This window comes from Acipenser ruthenus, chromosome 2 (assembly GCF_902713425.1).
Source record: "Acipenser ruthenus chromosome 2, fAciRut3.2 maternal haplotype, whole genome shotgun sequence".
Lineage (NCBI taxonomy): Eukaryota > Metazoa > Chordata > Actinopteri > Acipenseriformes > Acipenseridae > Acipenser > Acipenser ruthenus.
In genome coordinates this window covers 16,852,365-16,877,373 of record NC_081190.1, presented here as the reverse complement: position 1 = coordinate 16,877,373, position 25,009 = coordinate 16,852,365, and the positions used below count along the sequence as shown (strand labels likewise).

At 38.8% G+C, this 25,009-nt stretch overlaps 3 protein-coding genes across 6 annotated transcripts in view; 2 read left to right on the top strand and 1 right to left on the bottom strand.

The window, feature by feature from the left end:
• The window catches only part of LOC117403688 (NADH dehydrogenase [ubiquinone] 1 alpha subcomplex assembly factor 2-like), a 39,722-nt gene extending 36,787 nt beyond the window's left edge, over positions 1–2,935 (top strand). The window contains exon 4 of the mRNA XM_034005997.3: positions 2,432–2,935. Coding sequence (XP_033861888.2) covers positions 2,432–2,686 — 255 coding nt within the window. The 3' untranslated portion in view covers positions 2,687–2,935. The remainder of the gene's footprint in view (positions 1–2,431) is intronic.
• A 432-nt stretch (positions 2,936–3,367) lies between these two features.
• On the bottom strand, positions 3,368–21,856 carry LOC117403689 (small integral membrane protein 15). Of its 3 annotated transcripts, XM_034005999.3 has the most exons (3): positions 21,543–21,854; positions 9,121–9,237; positions 3,368–5,514 (listed from the first exon to the last, which is right to left on the bottom strand). In XM_034005999.3, exon 3 carries the CDS (start codon positions 5,485–5,487, stop codon positions 5,263–5,265), a length of 225 nt encoding a protein of 74 aa, XP_033861890.1. In that variant the 5' UTR covers positions 5,488–5,514; positions 9,121–9,237; positions 21,543–21,854; the 3' UTR covers positions 3,368–5,262. The 3 variants fall into 3 exon arrangements, with proteins under 3 accessions (XP_033861890.1, XP_033861891.1, XP_033861892.1); XM_034006000.3 differs by lacking the exon at positions 9,121–9,237 and having other exon boundaries at positions 21,543–21,856; XM_034006001.3 differs by lacking the exons at positions 9,121–9,237; positions 21,543–21,854 and adding an exon at positions 8,887–9,109.
• Positions 21,857–22,058: 202 nt separating this feature from the next.
• Positions 22,059–25,009, top strand: part of LOC117400039 (zinc finger SWIM domain-containing protein 6) — an 82,269-nt gene continuing 79,318 nt past the window's right edge. The window contains exon 1 of one of the 2 annotated variants that reach the window (XM_034904649.2): positions 22,059–22,698. In XM_034904649.2, the coding sequence (XP_034760540.2) occupies positions 22,272–22,698 (427 nt within the window). In that variant the 5' untranslated portion in view covers positions 22,059–22,271. The remainder of the gene's footprint in view (positions 22,699–25,009) is intronic. The other variant, XM_034904644.2, reaches the window with a different exon arrangement.

The window sequence follows — 25,009 nt, the reverse complement described above, 5'->3', positions numbered from 1 at the left end:
CATCAAAGTCAAATAATTGACAATGTGGGTTTTTGAAAAAGGCATAAATAAGCAGAAACAAGTGTTGCACTCAGTTGGAGCTTGCTTAAAAAAAAAAAAAAAAAAAAAAAAAAAAGCAAAGCAGACACACTGTGATAGGACCATTGAATTGCTTGTTTTTCAAAACTGCACCAAATTAAATTCCCAGTTTTTTAAAAGTTTGGTTTATCTTAGGTTGTTTTGGTTGGCTTTGTGTTTTTATAAGCAATCATCAGCCAAGCAGCAAAGGGGAGTGATGGAGGTTAAAGTCTTCTGTTTCAAGGGCTGGCAGCCTCCTAGCACTGTGCAGAGTTTTTATGTCCAAACAACAACTGGCTGGAAAGCAGCAGGAACCAGACCTCTGACAGATTATCTTGGTGTGGGTTGAGCAAGTGGACTTTAACCTTTAGATACCAACAGGTTGAAGTTCAAGGATGCCTTCAGCTTCAAGTCTGAGTGCCTGCTTGCTCTTATATATCGTATTCTTACCAATGCAGTTATATCATCTGCTGAGGTCAGGACAAACCGTGCTTGTCAAGATCACCTCTTCTGCACATTCAAATAATGATTTGTTTTCATGAACTGGAATAAACGCCCTAAAAACTGGCTAATAGGCTTCCAAAAATGTTTAACTTATTAGTGCTTGGTGAGCGCACCTCAATCACTGTTCAGTCCTGGGCCTCTTTCTCAAGCAAAAACTAAAACTGACAATTTTGCAATGTGGGCTAATATTCAGAAGCACCAAAATGTTATGATTGTCTTAGAACATTTATAAATTAAGAATTGCCATTATACATTTATTTATTTGGGGGAGGTGGTGGTCTAAAAGGTAATTGGTTTTATATTGTGTATTGGATAATTAGTCTGTGTGGGGGGGGGGGGGGGGGGGGGGGGGGGAGTCTTGTTTTAATTCTGTTTAATTTGTACTGAGGTATTTTATTTATCTTTTAAACATTATAAAAAAAGGACTTTCACTTGAGTTCCAGCTGCTTTTGTGGGTCCTGTTTTGAAAGCACAAAAGGCCATATATTTTACTCATGGTCATCCTTAAGTGATCCAACTTTCCCTGAAATTGAGCACCTGAGCAGCAGCATCTCTTTGCTGTGGAGGGGGAGCGAGGTCACAGCATATCAATTTAAGGCAGCCCAAAACCTAATGTTGTATTCTTTTCCAAAGGCATGACTTTAATCACTGCATTCAGATCATTGTGACCCTTGAGGTCCCTGTATGTTATGACAATGCAAAGCCTCAAAGTGGCCCTTGAACCTTTTCCTCTTCTGTCACAGTATTTCATAGCTTTCTGAAATGTACTGTATGTTTTGTACTAGTAGATTAAAGTCAGAAACCTTTTTGATAGCTGTGAGTCTTATTTTTCTTATGCTGTGCTGTGCGATGCGATGCACTTCTTATATAGCAGTGGTCAGAAAACGTGCAGCCATGATTCCTGGTAACCTATCTGAGACACCAGTACCACAAAGTGGAATGCATACCACACCTAAAGGCAAGCAGAAATCTTTACTAATATTTAACCACAAGGTTACCTCTACTCCAGAAATCACTTTTAAATATAGAAAGAAACAGTGTCTGGTGTTTTATTGATTCGATTCAGCTGACAGGACTCTTTTACAGATATCACACAGTTGTAGGTATATCTACAGAACCATACAAATTAGTAAAAGCATTCATTAGCACATACATGCCAACAGTCCCTATATGGTCGGGACAGTCCCGATTTCCTAGCAAATGTCCCGCGTCCCGATGCATAGGTAGAAAGTCCCGATATTTACCCATAGAAGAAAAATCATTAATTCTGCACAGTAGAGTTAGTAAAAACCACACACTGTGCTCTTCGTACGGCTGACACATCTGCTGATCACTAACTTACCGGTATACAAAGGTAAGAACGCTTCATTGTGTCTGTGTTTACTGGCATGCTGGTCGTGTGGTGTTCAGTTGAGGGGGTACGTCTATTATTATATGATGGAGTGTTTTTTGCGTATGACCCCTCCCATGTGTATGATGCGTATAACATCCACCCCCCACCCCCGGGGACGAGCGTCCTGCTGAACAGTTTCCAAATGTTGGCAAGTATGTTAGCAGAAAGATAAAGGTAATCTTGAGCAAAGTGATATACTTATTCATGAGTTTTAGTAGGGGGTTCTGAAATTGCTATTGCCACTTCTGCCTGGTACCATATTGGGGGAAAAAAGAACAAATTAGCACAACACTTTCTGCAATAATAAACAAATAATATTTGGAATCCCACTACACTTTTAGGATGGATTGCTTATTCAAAAAAAGTAAAAAAAACATAAATGTTCAAACATGGAGTTACTGTTCCCACACGTATAAAAAAAACAGGTTCTTATGGTTTTATGTCTTTGTAAAATTTATTTATTTTTTTGCCTCCAAGGAGCTTCTAAAAAATGAACGATACAGAGAGCAGATCAAATTCCGAGCCAAAGAAGTTGAAGAAAAGGAGATGCTAATTCAAGCCAACGAGTACGAGGAAGGGCTTGTGGCTCGACCTGCTCAGACACAAATTAAAGGACATGCCTCCGCACCTCACTACAGGGAGGAACAGCTGTCTGCAGAACCCAGCAGCACTGCCAACACCTTCCAGCCTGGCTCCTGGACCCCTCCCAAGGACCAGAGCACAAAAGCATGACTGGGCTGTCTAGAGACCTGCCAAGAATCTCTGCAGAACATGAAATAATCCACTCTGTTCTCCTACAGAAATATACACTGCATTACAGTAGTTGGATACAGTAGTTCTGCAGAGTAGTATTCTAGTAGGAATCCCTTTTTGAAGTAATGTTTGCGTGGGTTACATTAACTGGTGTTTATCAAGACAGCATACAATGTAAATAATCATACTGTGTATTATTTTTTGTGAATAAAGTTGTTCTTGAAGTAACTACTTTTCAATTCCTTTTCCATTGGTCAGCATAAAAAAAGCTGTTTATTTGTTCAAACAAGAGATGTAGTGTATGCTACAGTCAATTAAATCCATATAATACTGTTTAGGAACTACGTTATTTAAGCATCCTGTATATTCAAATGAAACAAAGATTAATAACTAGCATGAGGTTTTAATCATAAATTAAAGGTAATTAAATGTCTTAATTATATCGTACAAGATAGTCTGGTATTCTAACTGTTCAACTAAACCTCTTTATATCATCTCAAAGTAATGCTCTGACAAATATAAGCAATTTATCCAATATAGCATATGTGGCTGTTCTATTATTAATATTATTATTATTAGTCAGTATAGTAGCTATATGTGCAGTGGTTTGCTTCAGGATGTTTATCAACTGATAAAATTTGTTGTATTTGACAGTTCTCATTTGCATGTTTTTTTTTTTTTTTTTAATTTGGCTTTATTAAATGTTCAAAGTTGCAATCCCTCACGGAACTGATTCCTCACTGCGTTATCTGACTTCTGAAGCCTTCTATTTATGAAATGGAAAGCAATATGACAGGTGCATAATTTGAACTGCTGGATAACAGATGCCCCATATTGATTTAATAAGCGACAGGGTAATGTTTATTTAAATAAGCAACATCCCTTGTAATAGAGCTGGTGGCAACCCTAACCCTTGCCCTTTGTTTTTGAAAACCGAAACAAAAACATGGAAGGAATCTGTTTTTTTTTGCCTTCATTACTCATGATACACACACAAGCACCTGACCGTAACAGTAGTTTGCCACTTTGAGTGTTCTGAGATGGAAGCTTATTTCACTGTCCTTCTTAAATAGAATGTGTGATTATTTGAGCAAATGTTAAGGCTGCCAATCATGTTATTTTCACACAGAATGATTGCAAAGCTGTGCAGGTTTTATTGGCAGTTGCAATGGTACTGGTCCCATGTTCTATTTACCCAGAACAAGCAAGCTATCCAAAAAAGACCACATCAATTCACTGGAGACAACTTTGGGTGGATTAATGTTCACACCCTTTCAAACCTCAACCTACCAGTTACCTAGAAGTTAAAATAAATTGTTTATCCAACACAATCCTCATGTTAAAAGGAAATCTTGGGATCTTTGTTAAAATGTTGGAAGACATTTTTATATTTTAAAGTTATTAAATGCAAAATGTTTAAAAAGTCATATATCATTCAGTTTCTTTATGTTCCACAACTCAGGGATTGAAATAAGAATCCCATTGCATAGCAGTTTGATCCATTCCTGATTTAATAAAAACACACCTGAGCTTGATATACATTTTCACAGGGATGTGTGTCTCAGTGCCTAATCAAGCTCATAGTAAAACCTAGAATCTTATTTTCATTCCTGTACCGACCCAGAGACCTGAGAAAATGAGGGATCGTGGCAGCAGCAGTAATCATCGACAACCTTATATTTCCTAAGGTAATGACTAATGATAATTGGGGCCTGTGATGGTTGGGTAGTTCAAGATTACTTCCAATGAGGGTTTGAAACTAGCTGAACCAGACCACACACAAACCAGCTTCGCTGGAATGAACCATGTAAAGGTGATGAACAGTGAATCTCACTCAGTACAGTATACAGCAGCAGACCTCACCAGGTGCTTCACTATGGTAAGTGTCTCAAATGCAGTTGTTAATATTAAGTCTGTACTGCTAAAAACAGCATTGGAAATAGTATTTTCAACAGATGTGGTCAGTATCAGGAAACACTGCCAGTATATCTTAATTTTTTATTCATTTTAAAAGCCAACCTGCTACCAAATTCCTATATAATCGAAGCCATATGGACACAAATTCCAAACACATGGCATTGCACAATTCTGTAAAAATGTACAAAATAATGCACAGATCTCACGTGAAGATCAATTAAGATAAAAATGCTTTCAGTATTGAAACCATAAAAGTCTTGATCCATTAAAAGCAAACTTTGATCTTAAAAAAGTTTAATTTTTTTTTTCTTTTTTCAATGAAATGTTTTCATCTCCAACGCTAGCTTCACAATTATGATGTAGATCAATCGTAGACTAGTACTTAGAAAATTTACATTATTTTGTTAATTACATTTTATGGAAGTGTAAATTCAATGGATGGAATGCTAATTTATATATATAACACACACAAGGTTACAGACTAGTTTTCATCAACGTGTATTTTACAAAAAACTGTTATAGAAAGCCAGCAGGTGATAGGCTTCAACTTGAGGCCTAAACATTTTGTTCAAGATTTATATAAGAAATTGGACTCAAACTGCAGAAAGCTGCAATCAGTTTGCACTTTAAAAAGTCTTTTAGTCTTTCTTTGCCCTCTTTGCTTTTGCAATGTTTTCTTGACGTTTTTGTTTCTTCTTTTGTTCTCGATCCCTGATCTCAATCATTTTTGCAAGCTTCCATGACAACACAGCACTGGCTATGAATAGTGGCGTAAGGGCCAAGATCACAGTGGTAAGGAAGCCGTAGGGGTCTTTTGCAGCCCACTCAACGATGTACTCTGCCCAGGCTTTTACGTCAAGCATCTTTCTTCTAGGTCCTCCTGTCAACACCTGTACAAAAAAAGAGAAGACCAATTCCTAAAGATTAGCGCATTTCATGGGGACTGCATGACCACTTCTGAAATGATATGTGCTACAGTACTACAGCCATTGAATGATGGGTAAAAACTTTTTTTTTTATGTCAGACAAGCCCATTATAAGGGACTAAAAACAAATATTTAATAATAATATCTTATTTATACTTGGATACAATTTGGTTACACAAAACTAGAAATGGGAGTTTTTGTGAACAAAACCAAAGCACTTCCAGCAGCATAATTCAAGGGGTTTGTCATATCAGATGGAATGGTTTGTAGAATGGAAAAGTGAAAAGAATGTATCACTGATATGGACAGAAGTTAAAGCAATGCAGCAGTGAATGAGTTACTTTTTACTGACCAGTACTTGTAATGGAACTGGTATAGGAAGTAAGAAAATCAATGAATACAGCTGTGTATCAAACATTAAGACAATAACTCACATGAAGTGTACTGTATCTATGCAGCAGTAGCTTCAAGTCATATGACTTCAATATGGCAGCCATTTTGGGTCAAAGATCAATATCACAGTCAGCAACATGTTTAGCATGTAATGTTCTTATAACCCTGAAAATATGAAGTCACTACCTAAACGGTTTATGAGATACAAGGCACGGTCTCAAAACGTATCATCTAGAACATTGATAACAATAAACAATGTAGGACTGAAACAGATCGATGTTTACTGGACAACTCCTGAAATTGAACTTTATTGGGATAACCATACAGCATTTTACTAACAATCTGAAAGTGTGTGGTCTGAATCATTGAAAGGCCTGGACGTTTAAACATTGTGGCAGTGATGTATTTTTACTGGACAAGACAGATAATAGAACTTGACTAAAATAAAAAATAGAATACAGCTGTGTACCAAATATTAAGACTATAACTAAAAGTGTACATCTCTATACAGCAGAAACATGACCTTAATATGGCAGCCAAATAAGGTTAGATGTCAGCCACACGTTTAGCATGCAGGGGTATGTAGCTCTGCAAATACATGGGCAGCATTGTGGAGTAGTGGTTAGGGCTCTGGACTCTTGACCGAAGGGTTGTGGGTTCAATCCCCAGTGGGGGACACTGCTGTTGTACCCTTGAGCAAGGTACTTTACCTAGATTGCTCCAGTAAAAACACAACTGTATAAATGGGTAATTGTATGTAAAATAATGTGATATCTGTATAATGTAAAATAATGTGATATATTGTAACAATTGTAAGTCGCCCTGGATAAGGGCGTCTGCTAAGAAATAAATAATAATAATAATAATAATACAACGTCACAACCACAACTGGTTTTAGAGATGGGATATTTGAACCTATGGCAGCAGAAGCTCTGTAAAATATTGGCACAAAAGGGTTAATTGTTCGTGTACAATGCCTCAGGTTGTGTGCAATAAAAGTTAAAACTAAGCACATGATAGTAACCAACACTGCTGGGGCCCAAGCCAGGTCATTTGGATGGAAAACCTTCAACAACTGTTGAGACTACAGTATGTGTGGGGACTGGAGACATTCACAACATTTGAGGGAGAACTGTTAATCTGTCATTTAGCTACAGCCAGCATATATCAATATGATTATCAGCAAACAGCCATCACATGCAAAACAGTGTAAAGGTCCCTGGGACACATATCCCTGTCAAAATTATATATATCGATGTTATGAAGGAGGCATTTTCAGTCGTGAATAATTTCAAATTAAAGTGAAGTATAAGTAGTTTAGAAGCAAAAACAATCCTAAAAATGTTCTCACTGGGAAGCATCTCCTGTAAGACACACAGCAGCCACTCTTACAGGGTCTGAAAGAGGTCATCCAATTTGGCAAAACAAAGGAATTGTACATTTTATTCATGCATCGTTAGTTGGTTAATAGACGTTCTCTTTTCAGTTCTGCATTCCTCCAAAAAAGAAGTCCATGAAATTCAATTACTGCAGCTTTATATATTTACAGTCCTTAACTGAACCCTGGAATGGAATCCACACTGATGTTTTTTTTGTACAATGGTTTTAACTGTCAGCAACTTCATTGCCATTTTGAATACACTTCAGGGACAGGAAGAGTCTCCTATTGCAGTTTCACCCATTCCAGGTTTTAATACAAGCTTGATTAGTCAGTGTATCGGGAACAAGCTCAGGTGTGTCTTATTAGACTAGTAAAACCAGGAATGGATCAAACTGCTGTGAAATAGGAGTCTTACTTCCATCATCAGTGTGGGGCATCACTTGTGACAGAGCTTGGTTTATATTTTATTAATTAGATTTATATTTTGTTTACAGCTTGCATTACATCACTGTAGCCTCTTTTCTGGTTGCACTTCGATGCTTTGTAAAAATAAAAAAAATAAAAAATCCTGTTTTTGATGTTTTTATGCTACTTGTAAGGGCTAGTATAATTACAAGTCTCATTTCATGGTGACAGATGACATTGTTTAAACCCATATTGCTGAAACTCAGCAGCACACAGACACCACATTACTGTATGCTACAGTGAGACAGGGCAGACTGGAAGCTGTTTTTCACAGATGCAGGGATGGAAATAAGTCTCCTATTGCATAGTCGTTTGAGCCAGTCCAGGTTTTACTAGGAGTCTAATAAGACACACCTGAGGTTGTTACCTTGTACACTGTTACTAATTATGTGTGAAACCCTCAGCATTGTGTCATTCAAGGTCTTGAGACCAGAAACCGCATTTTGTGGGGCAGGTTCAGACTGGACAATGAAATGTGCTTTGCGGTCTTACTGTAGTGTTGTAATGTATGGAATTCTTTGAGAGAGTATTGGTTTAAATTATATTTAAAAAAATAAAAAAAAAAGTCACAAAGATGTTACCTTGTATTGAAACATAAAAGCTACATGAGATCACTGGGGTTGGAAGCAGAGGCAGATCATCGGTTGCCGTCTCCTCTCTAAGCTTTAACAGAAACAGCTGCTTGGATTTCTGTGGATTGCTGTTTTCCACAGTCTACGAAAACAGCAGCTGTTTCTTCGTGTCTTTTTTGTGTGTGTGTGAATGGTAAATTAGCACAATGCCATGGGCACCCAATGACCCTCACATGACTGTCAGCGCCTGATTTCTGAGGAGAGCGCAACCTGAATAACCGTATATCGCCGTTCGTGAAGTTCTACTATTAACAGTGTGCTTATTAGGGTTATTTTTCCATAAACGATCGGATTTGGGGATATCTACACCAGAATGGATCTGTAATAAATCGACCTCCTACACGATTACAGAGAACCGTATCCCTAGTTAATTGTATTCCATTTGTTACATTTTCCGCAGAACAAACGGTGCTATACAGACTACATTTAGTGGTTCATTATATTCATAACCTTTACTCTCCTTACCAGCTGGATGACTGTCTGCACTCACTCACTGAGCAGTATACAATCCCTGTCATTATCACGGCCTCAGGCTCAGGCCTCCCTTCCTTTTCCCATCGATAGTCATCGGTATATAAAGGCTTTCGTCTCATCGACAGCCAAACACGCATTCGTTTTCTAGTTTTCTTTGGTTAAAAGACATATGTAACTGTAATATATCAGCTTTTAACATCCAGACCAACCAAATAAAGTACTCACCAAAAGAACCGGAAGAATGAAGGGATCCCGCCGTCTCACCACAATGCTCACTACAGGAAGATGATTTGCGTAACACCTCTCCAAGTGCACTTTGGGAATTGCAGTTTTACCAATAAACTGTTGGAACAGAGGCGAGTATGAATGACAAGTCAGAGGTCTCACACCAGGCATTCTAACACCTCCCTCTGCTTTGTTGGCTGTTTTAATAGCAACGTATGTGGGACAAACAGTTACTGCGCCATGCTACTGTTTGGGAAGTAAATATGATTGACTAGGATTCTGTTAAATCTAAATACTCGAGACCATGATGAGTGTTATAAATTGCTGGAAATAAACAACAGACATATCTTACAATTGATTTTGTATTATCTTGATTTTTTTTAAAAATAGTTTCTCTAATTAAAGCGTTTATATGTGGTTCAAGCATATAAACACGCCCGTGTACAAGATACATGAATCACATAGTTAACAGCAACACACTACTAACAGGTTGACACATGGTGGATGTTTTGTGTAAAGAGTTCATATATTTATAAACTGATCAAAGGTATACTCATAAAACCTGATCTTATTTGCAAACAGATACAATAGTGACATCTTTAATAAGTGCCTTTAAACAAATGGAAACCCTTATCAATGCTTTTATCGACTTGGCATGGACCTGACTTTTGCTGAATATTTTAAACTGACCTTTTTTATAATTCATAAATGGTTTACAGTATATTAACAAACCGTTTACAAAATACTTAAAGTAATAGTTAACTATTAATAAACTAAAAGTGCCCAATAAAAAACACATAACTAATGTATTTAACAATGCATTTTGTATAATATATTCAGTGCTTTTTCTTGCATTATTTTGGACTGACTTTTGAGGTATGTTGACTTTAACTTCAGTATTTTTCAGTATAGTATATAAGCCTACCTCTGTAAAGTGCTTTGTGATGGTGGTCCACTATGAAAGGCGCTATATAAAAATAAAGAAATTCTATTCTATATATTATTAAAAATGGAGCATGAAAATATATTCACGATTTTTTTTTTGATGACGTAGTGGCACAATATGAGAGTGCACTCTGTCTAGCTGAAGAAGAGTGAGCTGACTCATAATAAGAATAACGAAATTGCTGTACCTCTGAAATGCCTTTCCACAAGAAAAAAAAATAAATCTGAAACCTGGGTTGAAAAATCTTCCATTTTAGCAGTTTTTGTCATTGATGTTCGGTTGATTACGCTGTGTCATCCTGCAATTTATTATTACATTTTATTTCACTAGGGGTGTTATTGTGGTGTCAGTGTGTCACTGTACAAACAACACATTATATATGCGTTTAATGTAAAGCACCCTGTGACATTTCCATAAGATGTGTGTATATATATATATACACACACACACACACACACACACACACACGCACACATACTTGCAAAGTGTGATCCAAGTCAGTGCAATTGTGGTTGGATAAGGTAACAAACACTCCTATTGAGTGGCTATACTACAAGTCTCTGAACTACTTGTTAGAATTCAATCAGCAATGTGCAACGGTGGGGTGTGGGTGGTAAAAAGTTGATCACTCTAACATTGCAGTGCTTCATCCGAGGCACTCAGTGCTATCCCAGGTGTATACAGCACACTAGAATGCATTTATCTGTTGGCGGGCATAGCTTGTCTAGCCCCAGCTTCTCCCAGCCTCTCTGAGTCGCTGGAATGGAAACTTTGGAGAACATTCTATACAGTAACATTATATTCTTTGTACCAAGTAACTCGTCATTAAAACATACAATAATAACATATCATCTCAGCCTATATATCTGTATTCTGCATTATCAAATCAGATCTAGGCTTGAGAATTGTATTTGCTGTTTTTTTTTCCAGATGAAATGGCATTAATGATGATTTGGAGTAAATCAATGTGAGAATCTTGCCCTATGAGACAAGGAGAGCTGGAGATATACAGTATGTGGTTATGATACCGAATACCAAAGCTTGCCAGTCCTTGCCCCCTTATAAAAACATAAGATTTGTAAAGGGTGGCTAATTATTGCATAAAATAAATAAATACTGTACATACCATTGCCAACATAAACACATTAGTGGTGTTAGTCCAAACATCCAGTCGTGTGTTTATATTAAATGAGTTTATTAAAAGACATATGACATTATCATGTGTCATTCTTGTACTGTATCAACTTTCTTAGAGACATTACTTTTATCCCCAGGCTGATTCAATAGGATTATCTTTACCCTGGTGCACAAGGTATGCTGGCCTGGGGAACCTGAAAGGTCTGAAAGGGAAACTTGCGTGGCATTGTGGTCTAACATCAAGTCAACATTATACTGGCTTGCTGCTTACAATACTGAAATATGTTACTTGTTTCAACAGATAAACTCTGTATATAACATTGCTGTACATATACACATTTGACCCTCTGTTTAAAGGGAACAGTAAATCATATTATACTACCAGGTTCCCAACCTGTGTTCTGTGGACATAAACCCCAAATAATGCAGCTGAATTACCACACTGCCAAACCACTTATCTCCAACGAAACACAGCAATGGAGCATATCAACAAATGCCTGCTAACATCATCCTAGTTGCTATTATTAAAACATGTTTTCATTGCAAATACTGCTATGTAATTACAATGACACAGAAATAACAAAAGTCCTACTGATTTGCGCTACAAGTAAATTAGACAGTATAAGTTACAAAATGAGAACCCCTCCCCCTCGTCTGCAAATGCATGTGGTCATCCGACATGTCCTTTATTAACAGTGTTGTATGTAGTGGACACAACACACCTGTTTTCACTCAAACAATGCGCTGAGAGCTATGCTCTGTGCTCTTTGGTAGCAGGTAACCTCTTTATTTTTAGGCCAGTCAGTGTAAATATCTACTGTATCAAAATGGTACAGTAGATATTTATTTTTAGTCTGCAGCTGCAAGTAGTCTGTGGGAAATTCACTGCGCCACAGTGATCCCTACCATGGGACCCACAGAAAGTCAAGGTAACACTATGAGCAAAGTAAAAGGTTAGGTCATTGTCATAACCCTGGTTCCCTGAAACAGACATGTAACCATTACTAAATGGATATTAACCTTGTTTCAACACGAAACCTGAATAAATTAGATCAAAGCTGCATGCAGAGACTGTGGCGCAGTCATGGCCCGCCCCTGAGGGTGCAAAATGACAGCGCTCACAGACCTCGGCATCATTTTTCCTTCTAGCCTGCTGCAATCATTGATGCAGTGACCTTGAAGGTTAACAGTTACATTTCTATTTCAAGTACGAAATGTAATCATTTCCGAATAGGTCAGTATACCCAAGCTGTCGCAAGGGTAAGGCTGCCTTGTGCGTTACCATTCCGAACCCCAGTAACAAGTAACTAAGGCTAAAAAGTTGAGGGAGAAACTCACCACTATGTCTGTGTTGTTAGGGTTGACTGAGATGCCACCATTAACACTCTAGTTCCAAAACCAGGGTTTTGAGGATCCATGACATTAAGTCTGTATAACCTAGTACAGGCATGGGGAATAGCCCACCACAGCTGCAATGAAAGTGTCCTTGACAAATGCACCCTGGAATAAAGCCCACAAAGTTACCATGCCTCTGGTGGAATGGGCAGTGAGCTTTTCTGGAGGGGGAAAGATGGCTCGCTCATAGGCAGTCTTGACTGTATCTGCTATCCATTTGGACAGCCTCTGTTTAGACAGGACTTGACCTCCAACTTCTCGTTCTGTCAACATAATATGCTAGGGCCCGCACTGGAGAGAGCGTATGGACCTCTCTGTCAGACTGTAAAGGAGGTGGATGGAAAGCCTCCAATTCCACAGACGGGTTGACATGAAATGCTGAGATAGTCTTCGGCCAAAAGGCAGGATTGGTACGGAGCGTAACCTTTGTCCTGACTTTTGCAAAAGTTAAGCAGGCTTTTGCAATTAAGAATGCCTGCATCTCACTCACCCGCTTTGTGGAGGTGATTGCAAGCAAGGAATCAGCTTTGAGTGATAGAAATTTCAGCTCAGCTGAATACAAGGGCTCAAATTGAGGCTTCATGAGTGCATCAGCACTACGTTAAGCCTCAAACGAGGAACAATATCCTTAAAAGGCGGTCAAAGCCGTCGAGCTCCTTTCAAATATTGCCCCGTCAGGAAGTGAGCTCCTCAGGAGACCAAGTCAATTTTGACATGGCAAGCAGAAATAGCTGCCAGATAGACCTTTGAATGTAGAGGGGGATTTCCCCTCGTCAAACACGTCCTGCAAAAATTGCAGTACGACTGCCATGGGACAGGTTGTGGGGTCGAACCCCAGAGACAGGTACCACGCCTGAAATACGCCCCACTTGTACTTGTACTGGGAACGTGTGGACGCTGCTCTATCATTTTGCAAGGTGTCAATAACCCTATTGGACAGACCCAGACTGCTCAAATGCAGCCGTTCAGGGGCTAGACCCAGAGCTGCAGGCTCGATGGGTCGGGATGCCATAAGGTCCCTTGCGCCAGACAGAGCAGGTCGCTGCACTTGGGCAGTCTCCACGGCTGGCCGCTCAGTTGCTACATCAGGGCTGAAAACCAGAGTCTCCTGGACCAATAAGGTGCTACTAAAAGCACCTTGGCCTGGTCCTGCCTGATTTTCTCCAGACACAGTGGGAGCAAGTTATAGAGAACCAGAGGGGGCAGCGGGTCGATTCCTGGGAGGCAAAGAGATCTATCTCCCGCTCTCCCGAATCTCTCACAAATGAGAAGGCTCCACTCTGAGGCGCTGGGAACTCTCCTTGAGAGGTCCGCCACCCAGTTTATCACCCCGGGCAGGTGTACTGCCCGCAGTGAGAGGAGATTCTTGTGTGCCCAGAGCAAAAGCTTGCAAGCCACGCGTTAGAGACCTGAGGCCGTCCTGGTGGTTTATGTATGCCACCACTGTTATGTTGTCCGTACCGACAAGCACATGTCTCCCTCGAACCTCCTGCAAACAATTCTGGTAAACTGCCAGCAGCTCCAAAACATTGATGTGGAGACCCTCCCACTGGTTGTTCCACACCCCCCACTCCCCTGTCATTCCATACATGAGACCACAGTGATGACCTCCCTTCTGGTGACACTGCACATCTATGCTGAGGTGTAGATAGGCAGGCTGTTTCCACCAACAGAGGGCCTTTAGACAGTAGCAAGACACTGCCAATAGGTGGTCTGAAAAACCCTGCTGTTGAACCAGGCCTGCAGAGACCATATGTGCAGTCATTAGACATAAACGTGAGGCTCACTCAGGGTCCTTTTACAAGCAGCACAGGAAGTGAACCAGAACAGGAAACCAAGTGGGCACTTTTAAACCTATATTGTTGTGAAAATAGGAAGATGTTACTTCTATGGAGACCCTCCCACGGGTGTATGGGTGTATGGAGTGTACTATCTAGCGATCAGGACTGCTGGTCTAGGAGTACACCACTGTGGTTGCTTGGAGAAAACTATACTTTCAGTTTGCAGTTCAACTAGATAATGTACATTTATTTGTAGATCATCATACTGTGCAGCTCTACAACAATGACCTTAAATGAGAGTAATAATTTGTTTACCACCTCAGCTAAACAAAAATCAACAGACCATCACTATTGCTATGAATTCTCTGTCCCAAAGCAGTGTATTGTGCTACTAATGAAAATAAAGTAAGTTACTCTTACAGTAGATGAGCTCCTATTATAAATAATTTTTATTAGACAGGCTCTGAAAAAGGTCATTTTATTACAGCCGTATAATTTCAAGGTACTGAAAGCTGGGAAGCAATTAATCTGTTTCTGTGTAAGTATACTTAAGCAGTAAACATTCGTTAGACACTAATTTATGTATAATTATGTATTTTCAGTATTAGTTTAATACAGGTTGTTTGTCATACCTATATAAAATGTGGGGTTAGCTTTAGACACTTAAAACACTTAAATTGTTGAGCAATTCATTTTTCCTTGTATGGTAATTAAATGTACAAGCAAAAAAACTACAGTGACTATACAGGACCAAACTTTTTAGCAACGCTATGGTATTGCCACAGCTACAGTATATTCAATGTTAGAATGCCAATAAACTCTTGTTTGTGAATCTAGACATATATGTGGTAAATAGTCTAGTTCTTTGTTTTCTGTTTTTCTTTTTTCAGGAGCAGATAGAAACAAGGCATGAGTTAATGTCAATAATTCCATGACAACAAAAAACTGGGTAGCTCAATGCTTAAGGCTATTGAGGGGTAGGGGTCTCCTTTCTAGGACAATAAGTTAAAGGGAAATAGAACAAGTGTAAAGTGTTTTGTTTTTCTGTGTGTAACAGGGTGGAGGCTGGGTGCAAACTGGCAACCCTGAACATCACAAGCGAGCGTCTTAACCACAATTAAAAAGACTTTTAAAGCTTTTAACCTCATCTTATGCAGCCAATCTATGAGATCAGTGTATTAGTTACATATGCAGAAAAGATATGTTTTAATTTATTTTATTTACTTTCAATTGAAAAAGCTAAACAGCGTACATCTTCTTCCGTTTATGACATTTTTACTGACATTTCACATGCAAGTCTGAAACAGGGAACACATTTTCTTTTTGGTCTTAAGTCCTGTTCTGTTACATTCCATCAAAAGATGAGATGAGAGCGAGAGTAAGCATTTCAGCCTTTTAACAGTAATCCAAACCTTTAATTAACAAAAATGAAGATGGCACATATGCAGATTTCTTGAAAGGTATGCATTTGAAATGTAAAAGTATACAGTGCTTAAACATCTTTGTAATTTCTTAAGCGCACATTAAGGAAAATGGGATTTCCTCCAATAGGGAATTTATCTGCTATGATCTGCTTCCATTGGCCTCTGCTTAGCCAACACACATGTAATGCTTTCAACACTCTTCAAGGGACGCATTACAGAGACAAGAAGAAAAGATGTTAGTGCGCCCCAGGTCATCAAGCAGATTCGAGAATGTGTTGCAGCTTAAATCAATGCTTTCATGTTGTATTTGCATGAAACAAGTTCTTTTGAGAAACATGCAAACAAAAGAAAGCTTCATCAAAAAGACTTTTTCATGTACTGTGTGTTACCACAAGCACAAGTCTATTTCGGATTTTGGCTCTGGCTGCATAAACATGTCTGAGGAGCTGCTATATCTCTCTCTTTTGGAACCGGTTTCAGGTCATCCATATCCCTTCAAGTACCTGTAATACAAATACATGTTGATGGATTCCTTTATTATTACAGACCTGCACACTCAGATCATTATCTTACTGTGACCATTTTTTTTTATTTTTTATAAAGGCTTTGTTTCAAAATCACTAATGCAATACATTATAAAAAATGTATTTGTTCCCTAATAGCACAAATACCCTCTTAACAAGACATTACCATGTTAGACTATGACCTTGCCTTTCATTAAGTGCCTCTAACTTGAGATACTTAACTTTACAAATGTCCAGCAAGTAATACCCACAGTGCACAGAGTCAGCTGAACTATTCCTGCTTCATATTACACATCATAATTGTTATCTTTCACTCAGTAGATATACATGCAGATTGCACAATCAGGAAGCTTTTAAAAGGTTGTACTTATCGGTTCTGTTCCTGTTTAGACAAGTTTAAAAGCTGCACCATAGTTTAGTTGTGATTTATTAATGAGCAACATGAATGCTTTGGAAAAGGTATTGTTGCCCTTTCATTAGTCTGACCCTTGAAGTAAGAGAAAAATGTAAATCAGATTAAAGATAGTAGGTACATTTGCAGAGTCCAACACAATGCAGTATACAGAACACTGACACAATGATATATTTGTACAGCCCTTACTAATGCCTACGGAGCCAGGGAGGGGACATGAGAGAGAAAAAATACATATATCGTGCACACGTCTTACTATCGTGGCCACGAGATAGTAAATCGTGCGCACAAGATTGCTATTTTATCTCGCGGCCATGAGCATGAGATAGTAAATCGTTCACACAAAGTATTAAAACGTTCCCACAAGATTGTTTTCTTTCTTTCCGTAAAATGACGGATTTTGCCGAGTCAACGCCCTGGATTGAACGATCACCACACTCCAACTTTTGAAAGTCATATCTTCACCATTAATTTCCGGTTTTTAAAAACCATGCTTAAATAATGCCTGAGTGGAAATATCGCAGGTCACATGAATATATAAAAAAAAACTGCCTATAAGTAGTTGTCTGGCGTTGAATGTTTCAATGTTAGGGTTATCTTATTATTAGTATTTGTTTATTTAGCAGACGACTTTATCCAAGGCGACTTAAAGAGACTAGGGAGTAAGCTATGCATCAGCTGCAGAGTCACTTACAATTACGTCTCACCCGAAAGACAGAGCACAAGGAGGTTAAGTGACTTGCTCAGGGTCACACAATGAGTCAGGGGCTGAGGTGGGATTTGAACCAGGGACCTTCTGGTTACAAGCCCTTTTCTTTAACCACTGGACCACACAGCCTCCTCCATCTTCGGTTCAGTTCAAGACGTGGAGTTCGGCGGTTTCGGATCAGATGATACAGATTCCTCAGTCTGATTGATTACGCTTTCCTGTTATTAACCTACTTTTTTGTTTGTTTGTTTTAGCTTGTAACTCAGGCACCATTTTTGAAATTGAACATTTTAATGCTGTGGTAGTGCTACTTTGGATGCGAATTTATTATTTCGTGTTGTTTTAACACTGGACATGGACACTGTAATGTCTTACTTGCAGAGTTACGTGAAGCCCTTTATTTGAGTGGACTGAAAATTTCACGAGTTTATATATTTTTTAAAATGTAGCAACTTTTATTTTAGCGTTTTTCACCTACAAATGTGTTTTTTTTCATGATGTGGTTTTGCACGGGACACTGCAGCTTTAAAGTTTAATGTTTGTTCTGTAAAAAAATATTTGAAATGACAAAACAGTGGATATAGCAGCAGAAATTGCATTTCCCCAGTCATTAAATATGTTAACTGCATTTCTTGATTGTTTATCGTGACTGTGTGTTGTGGTCTACCTTTGAATTTTAAGCATACCTAATTGTAAAACCTAATTTATCTACCCAATGTTAAAAATACAACCTGTGCAATAATGCCTGTAATTTCACCCCTGTCTGAATCAACGCTTGTTGAGTTTGTTATTCTCTGGCAAATGAAAATGCATTTTGAATAACTTTTTCAATTCAGGAGAACTTTCCCATCACTGTGCAAATAAGTTGATTTCTTCCACTCATTTAGAAAGAAAAACACAACATTCTGTTCAAGAATAGCACATATTGAAGTAAACTTCAGATACTCCAGGGTGCTTTGCGCTGTATAGCTGAATTTTTACTTTCCTATCCTAAAGGTGCATGCATTAATCAGCTATAACTGAAATACAACAGCAAATCACACTGCCCAGATACTTTGTTTTGTATTACTGGCAGAGCAGCATCAAAAAAAATCAATGTAGAAAATGTTGCTGCAGACTAACCTATGCATTTCAGATGCAGCACTCGCTTAATTTGAAATCGATCTTGATTTCTGTTAGAATCGATTTGTGTCGCTGCCCAGATACTTCTGTGACTCACTCTATGCTGTATGGCTTTAGAATTAGTGGTTTGGACTTCTGCTGGTTTTAGTGGTTTAAAATCTAAATCTGGTAAGGGGCATAATCTACTGCAAAATCCTCACCTGTGAATGTTTACAGTCATGCTTCACCTTTCCCCATATTGTCCTTATCAATTTAATATCAGTAAAGTAAAAATTGGAACCATTTCATTAAGATGACAAAAAGAGTGCTTTTTCTTGAAGTATTAATATGTGGATCTTTTTTTTTTTACTCTATTTTGTACAAATGAAACCAAGATGTCAACCCCAATCGGCTCTATAACAATAATAATATTTACATTAAGAATTTTTTTTAAATTGTTTTTTAATGTGAGAGAAGCAGATATTTTTAAACACAACACTAGAGATTAAGTGGAGTGGTGGTTAGTGCTCTGGCCTCTTGACTGGAGGGTTGTGGGTTCAATCCCAGATGGGGGACACTGCTGCTGTACCCTTGAGCAAGGTACTTTACCTAGATTGCTCCAGTAAAAATCCAACTGTCTACATGGGTAATTGTATGTAAAAATAATGTGTAAATAATAATGTAATTGTATGTAAAAATAATGTGATACCTTGTTACAACTGTAAGTCACCCTGGATAAGGGCGTCTGCTAAGAAATAAATAAGAATAAAGATGACTGCTTTCTGGTACTTAATCCTCTCCTGTGTTCACTCCAATAGTTTAACTACAATCCAACCATGTGACCAACAGCACAGGAAGTGACCAGAGGCAACATATATATATATATATATATATATATATATATATATATATATATATATATATATTTTATTTACATAATTATGATTTACAGCATCATCAAAATTACATGCACAAAAATAGGTCAATTTTGAACTGCTAAAACGATTTACTGTATCTGATTGTATTCAATTAGTGAATGCAGATTATGAATATTATGCCAGAGAATTCATAATAAAATTGAGCTTTAAGTAAACTGAAAGGGTGGCATTAATGTTTAACTTTATATTCAGACGACGTGTGGGAGGTAGTATTAACAAAGAGTTATCATAGCACACAATTAGCAGCCAGTCTAAGTACATGTATAACCATATTACATATTTGAAGCTAATTTTATTTATTTTGTATTGCCCGTTTACCTAGTTGTTGTGTTTGCAATGATTCTGAGTGGGCCTTATTGCAATACTCAAATCAGACTACTTCCAGCTTCAGAATAAATATGTATCTATTTGTACTCAAATATTGTATTTTTTTTTTTTTTTTTTTTTTTTTTTTTAAGAAGTCTGTGTTAAGGTGCTTTTACTGTGAATGTAGTTACTGCTCATCAGTTTTAGTTGTCTGCCATAGTCATATGGGAATACTAGGTGTTTAAAAATGACAAACTGGTAAACAAATATATGCAGATTGTTACTCAACTTGTAGAATTTTAAGCATGAATTAAACTTGGATTTCACTATTGTTCCATACATCTCCCTCATGGTATAATTGTGCATAACTGACTGTGAAGAGGGATGATTTAGTCACCCAAGGGTGATCCAAATCCATTTTAGTTTATAAAAATAAAATCTGTCTGAATATAGATGTGGATTGGTGTAGGGGAAAGTGCAAAAACCGTCATCAATTAGGTCCCAATAGAAGATAAAGGAGTAATTAGCACATCTTTATAAAACGGTAATGGAAAGGCAAAGAGTATCCACATTTATTCATAGCCCTCTAAGGATTGATTTTCTATGGGTTTAGAGTTGACTTCACAGATCCCAGTATTTAGCAAACGTGTATTTTAATTTTAAAACATGGTATCTGGTACTAAAATAGGTTAGACAAATATGCAAGACACACTCAGATTGTCTTGCACCTCCTGGGTCACTTCACCTGGAGAGAGAAACTGTCCCCACCCCTTCAGGGCCTTATTTCCTGTCAGTAACCAACCAGCAGCTTCCTCTAACGACTGACATGCTTTGCAGCCAGTAAGATGCTTTGACCCTGAAGACACTACTGGCAATTACCAAGTTAGTAAAGCAGTAATGGCGTTCCTGGAAGGCAACGCAGAGAAACAGAGAACCTGTGCAGTACCAGAGGTCATGTTTTAAAATATATATACCCGTTTGCTATAGTAGAACATGTGTTTCATTCAACACAATGCATACATATAGTGAATGAAACTGCAAGTCAGGTAGGATTTCTGAATTTATTCTGTTAGCCACAACCACTTTAAATAACACAGGTGTAAGGGGGTTTATTTCATAATCTTAACGCCGTGGTGGATCTAAACATAGTTATATTACAAATATGGTGTGATCTAATTTGAACTTGTATAGCTAGAGAAGCACTCCAAGGCTGCAATTGTAATACTAGTCACATATTAAGGCAGTAATGAGGCAGAAAATAAGGCGGCCACAATGTGTAAAGCAGAATAAGTCAGCAAAATGTATGCCTGTGTGTATCTTCTGTACGATCACGAACGGTTAACACACAAACTAGGTGAATTACTGCGATCCCTCTCCCCTGGCCATTCTTTTGCATGGGGTGGGTGAAGTCTCGTCTTTTATTGCGAGAAGGTTTTTTTTTTAATCCATAAATTGGGGTTTGAATCAAATAAAAAGATATGTCCATATCAATCAATCTTTATTTTATATAGCGCCTTTCATAGTGGACAACCATCACAAAGCGCTTAAATACAATGCTATAGATCCACTGCAAGTTTCACTATCCTCTTTCTAAAAACAGTATGTTCACTTCCATCATGAACAAATATGAAACAAACATTTAACTTGGTGTGATACTCCTCTTCCACATAAAGTCAGGTGCAAGGTGATACAGAAAAATACCCTTTGAATATACCGTAACGTGTTTTGCAAGGTAAATAATGCACTCACTCGTTAAAACAAATGCAGGAAGTTCAGCTTCTACAGGACCGCGTTTCTTTGTTTTCAGAAATTCCTGACGTCAGCTACTACCAACAAAAATTGAACTACAGAGGGGCCTGGGAGCCGTGGTTCAAGCCAGCCCACATTCCTGTCCAAATAAAGCGTCACAGAAGACGGCCCTTTCTTCAAACGCCCTCCTTCTTTTCCATAAGGGTTGACAGATACAATCAAAGCTTTCTCACAGACACCAAGAAAAAATTAGCTGCCTCCGCCAGCCTCATGTTTTGCAAATCAAAGAGCTTGTGGTTTCAGTTACAGCACAGAACCCCTGTGAAACACCGCCTTCTTTTAACCTTCTTTGTACGGCTGGGACCGCCCAGCTAATAGGCTTCCGCCCCTTAAAGCCATACCGAAAAATATCAAAGTTTACAGACCTTCTAGAACTCCGCCTTTTCTGTCTTCTATGGGTTCACAAAGCATTTGCCGACGTCCAAGAACCCACCTTTAGTTCCTTTTTGGGCACTACAAAGTACTTGGCAGACGTCCAGAAATCCGCCTCCTTTTCTTAATACGGCTGCACAAAGGACTTGTCAACCTTCACAGACACCACCCATTTAGCCAAATAAGGTTCTTCACTCCTTATACGGCGAACAATCGACCACCTCGGATCCCTTTCCCTTCCTTATCCAGTTTATATGGTACGGTGACTTCCGCTGTTGCTGTAAAAGCAGTGCGATCATGGCGGAGCGCGTTCAGCAGCCCCCCGCTAAACGGCTCTGCTGCCGACCCGGCTACAACCCGGCGTGCAGACAGGGCCAGCGGGCTGGAGGAGCGGCGTGCGGCGGTCCGGGTACTGCCCAAGGGGGATCGGGCAAAACTCAGAGCCCGGAGTCGCTGCTGGACATCGCGGCTAGGAAAGTAGCGGAGAAGTGGCCGTTTCAGAGGGTGGAAGAGCGTTTTGAAAGAATCCCGGAGCCTGTCCAAAGGAGGATCGTCTACTGGTCATTCCCGAGGAGCGAACGGGAGATCTGCATGTATTCTTCCTTCAACACAGGCGGTGAGGAGAGCGGAGCTACCGGGGAAAACAGCGACGAGACCCGACTGCCTTTCAGACGGGGGATCGCTTTGCTTGAGAGTGGCTGCGTAGACAACGTTCTGCAAGTCGGTGAGTACTCAGACAGTGAACGACGTTTTATTTTATTTTTTCATTTAAAAATAAAAAAAGCAAAACGGGAGATTCAAATGTCAACGTCGCAAAACTGAAGGACCGATTGAACTAAGCAGAAATCGAAATTAAAATGAAAATTAATTTGCTTTAATGCCTGAACAAAGGGAGGAATTAAAGGGCACACAACGGGTTTTTAAATCTGCATAAACACAATACGGCCGCTTTCGTTGTATGTATGATTAAACATCCGTGAGGAACAACACTCATTTTCGTCGAGAAGAAATGTTGTTAGACCAAAAACCAGTACGGAAGTGAAGGACTGCCAATATATAAATGGAATTTAAACATCTCACGAAAACAAGGTTAAAGTACTTCCTCAGACAATGCATTCCTTTTTGGTGTAGTTTTATATTTACCTCAAACACGGCTCTTGTCTGTTAAAACAAGGGAGGCACCTGAAAACTTTGGTGAAAAATACTGGCCTTTTTGTCTTTTTTTTCTGTTTATTTTTTTTTTCTAGTGAAAAACACGGGGGTGGTTACTTGGCGTCGGTTTCACATCTATGGCTATGTTCTTGTAAACACATCTCTAAACATATTTAAACAGACATGTTTTGCTCACCGACGTGAGAAGAATGCGTGTACTTGTGTGCCTGTTGTTTTATTTTACTTATTTTTTATTTATTTATTTTTTTTACTGGGAGCAAAAACCCCATGGTCTTTTTTTTTTTTTTTGCTTGTATTTGCCAAGTGCGCATATCAAATAGCCGTCAGGCATTCCCATTGAGAGCTTGGCACTTTGTTCCCATTTTCATGTTTATTTGTGTCTTTTGAGTTTTCTGTCGCCCTCCAAAAGGAAGGCGAACAAAAGAGCCTTTTTATTTCTTTTTAGTGCTTGTTAAATAGAAGAGATTTGGAAAGGGGTGGGAGGGTTGGTGATTTAAAGCAGCAGTGGCCCTATTTTAAAATGGACCTTGGTAATTTGCACAAATGTACAGCTAATCAGTTTGGGTTCATTTTCCCCCTGAACAGCTAATGTTCGGTCATTTCAAAGGGTGATGGGACCCAGAGACAGAAAGGTAGAGGAAACCAAATATGCTAAATATTTTAGGCCATAATAAAATGACAGCACGATCCTACCCTGTCAGAGCTAAACTACCTGGAGTCCAAATGCTGAAACAGACTCCATGTCTAACACCTTTGTTTACGCTTTGTCCTAGTTCCTCTCAAACACATTCTTCCCCATCCTTGGATAGGTTTCACATTTAAGTTTAATCCCTTTATGTTCTTTTGCTTAATTTAAATTCTAATGCAGTCTTTCTGCATGATCTTTTTTTTTTTTTTTTTCCAGTGGCGCCTCATCTGGGCTTGGTGCCCTTCCTTTCTGCCAAAGGGGTTGCTGCTTTTAGTGCGCCTGGCTTAATATCTATTTAGCTCCACTTGCATTTAGCTTTTTGTCTGCTTTTAAAATCAAGAGGCTCTGCCCTGTTTTCCAGTGCTTGCAACCCAGAATTAGCTTTGGTTTTGCTGGCACTGATGAGCATTTTATGTGTGCCTCACTCTGCATGCTAGCAATGGGGAATGACAGGAGTGCACACAGGGAGGGTTTCTTGGCTGATTGCATTTTAGCCTGGAATTCACTGTGAAAATAAAGCCAAGGGGTGATAAATAAAAGATGCAATCTTCTTTAGGAGACAGGCAGGAAAGCAGGATCAGCTCTGGTTGCTTTTAGCAGCAGTTGTGGAGCCTGCTATGAATTGCTATGGTATGTAACAACTTATCATGTAGTAGTAGTGCAGGAAAAGGGAGTCATTGGCAAGCAAGATTCGAAAAGAAAGAATGACACATAATTTATGTATATGGTGGGAACAATAAGCGTTTTACACATGTGCCCTAAGCTTTGCACGCATATACCCCAAATGCCCAGGGGCATCACTGGTTTATTGTAAATCTAATGTATATAGTATTTTAATAATGGGGTCAAGTGACTGCCCATTAATTCAGTATTGTAGTTGCACCCCCCAAACAGACAGCACTATCATGCAATGCAGGATGTCTGGCTTCTTTATGTACCGGCTGTGGAGCAGCTTAGCTCCAGCTGAACATATTTAGAGATAGACTTTGAACGGTTGTTAGTGATTATCCACGTAGCCTTGAAAGGTTTGTCTTGGTTGTGAGAGCTGTCAGATAGCCTACATGTTCATTTCAACAAGCAGCCCTCTTCTAGTGCAGACAAAGGCCGGTTTAAAAAAAAAAAGTGAACTTTTGTCTAACTGAAGACTATTGCTGCAGTGTGTGCGCAACCAGTA

Coding starts and splice junctions, on each gene's coding strand:
- LOC117403689 (XM_034006000.3), bottom strand. CDS start 5,487: ATGCTTGACGTAAAAGCCTGGGCAGAGTACATCGTTGAGTGGGCTGCA.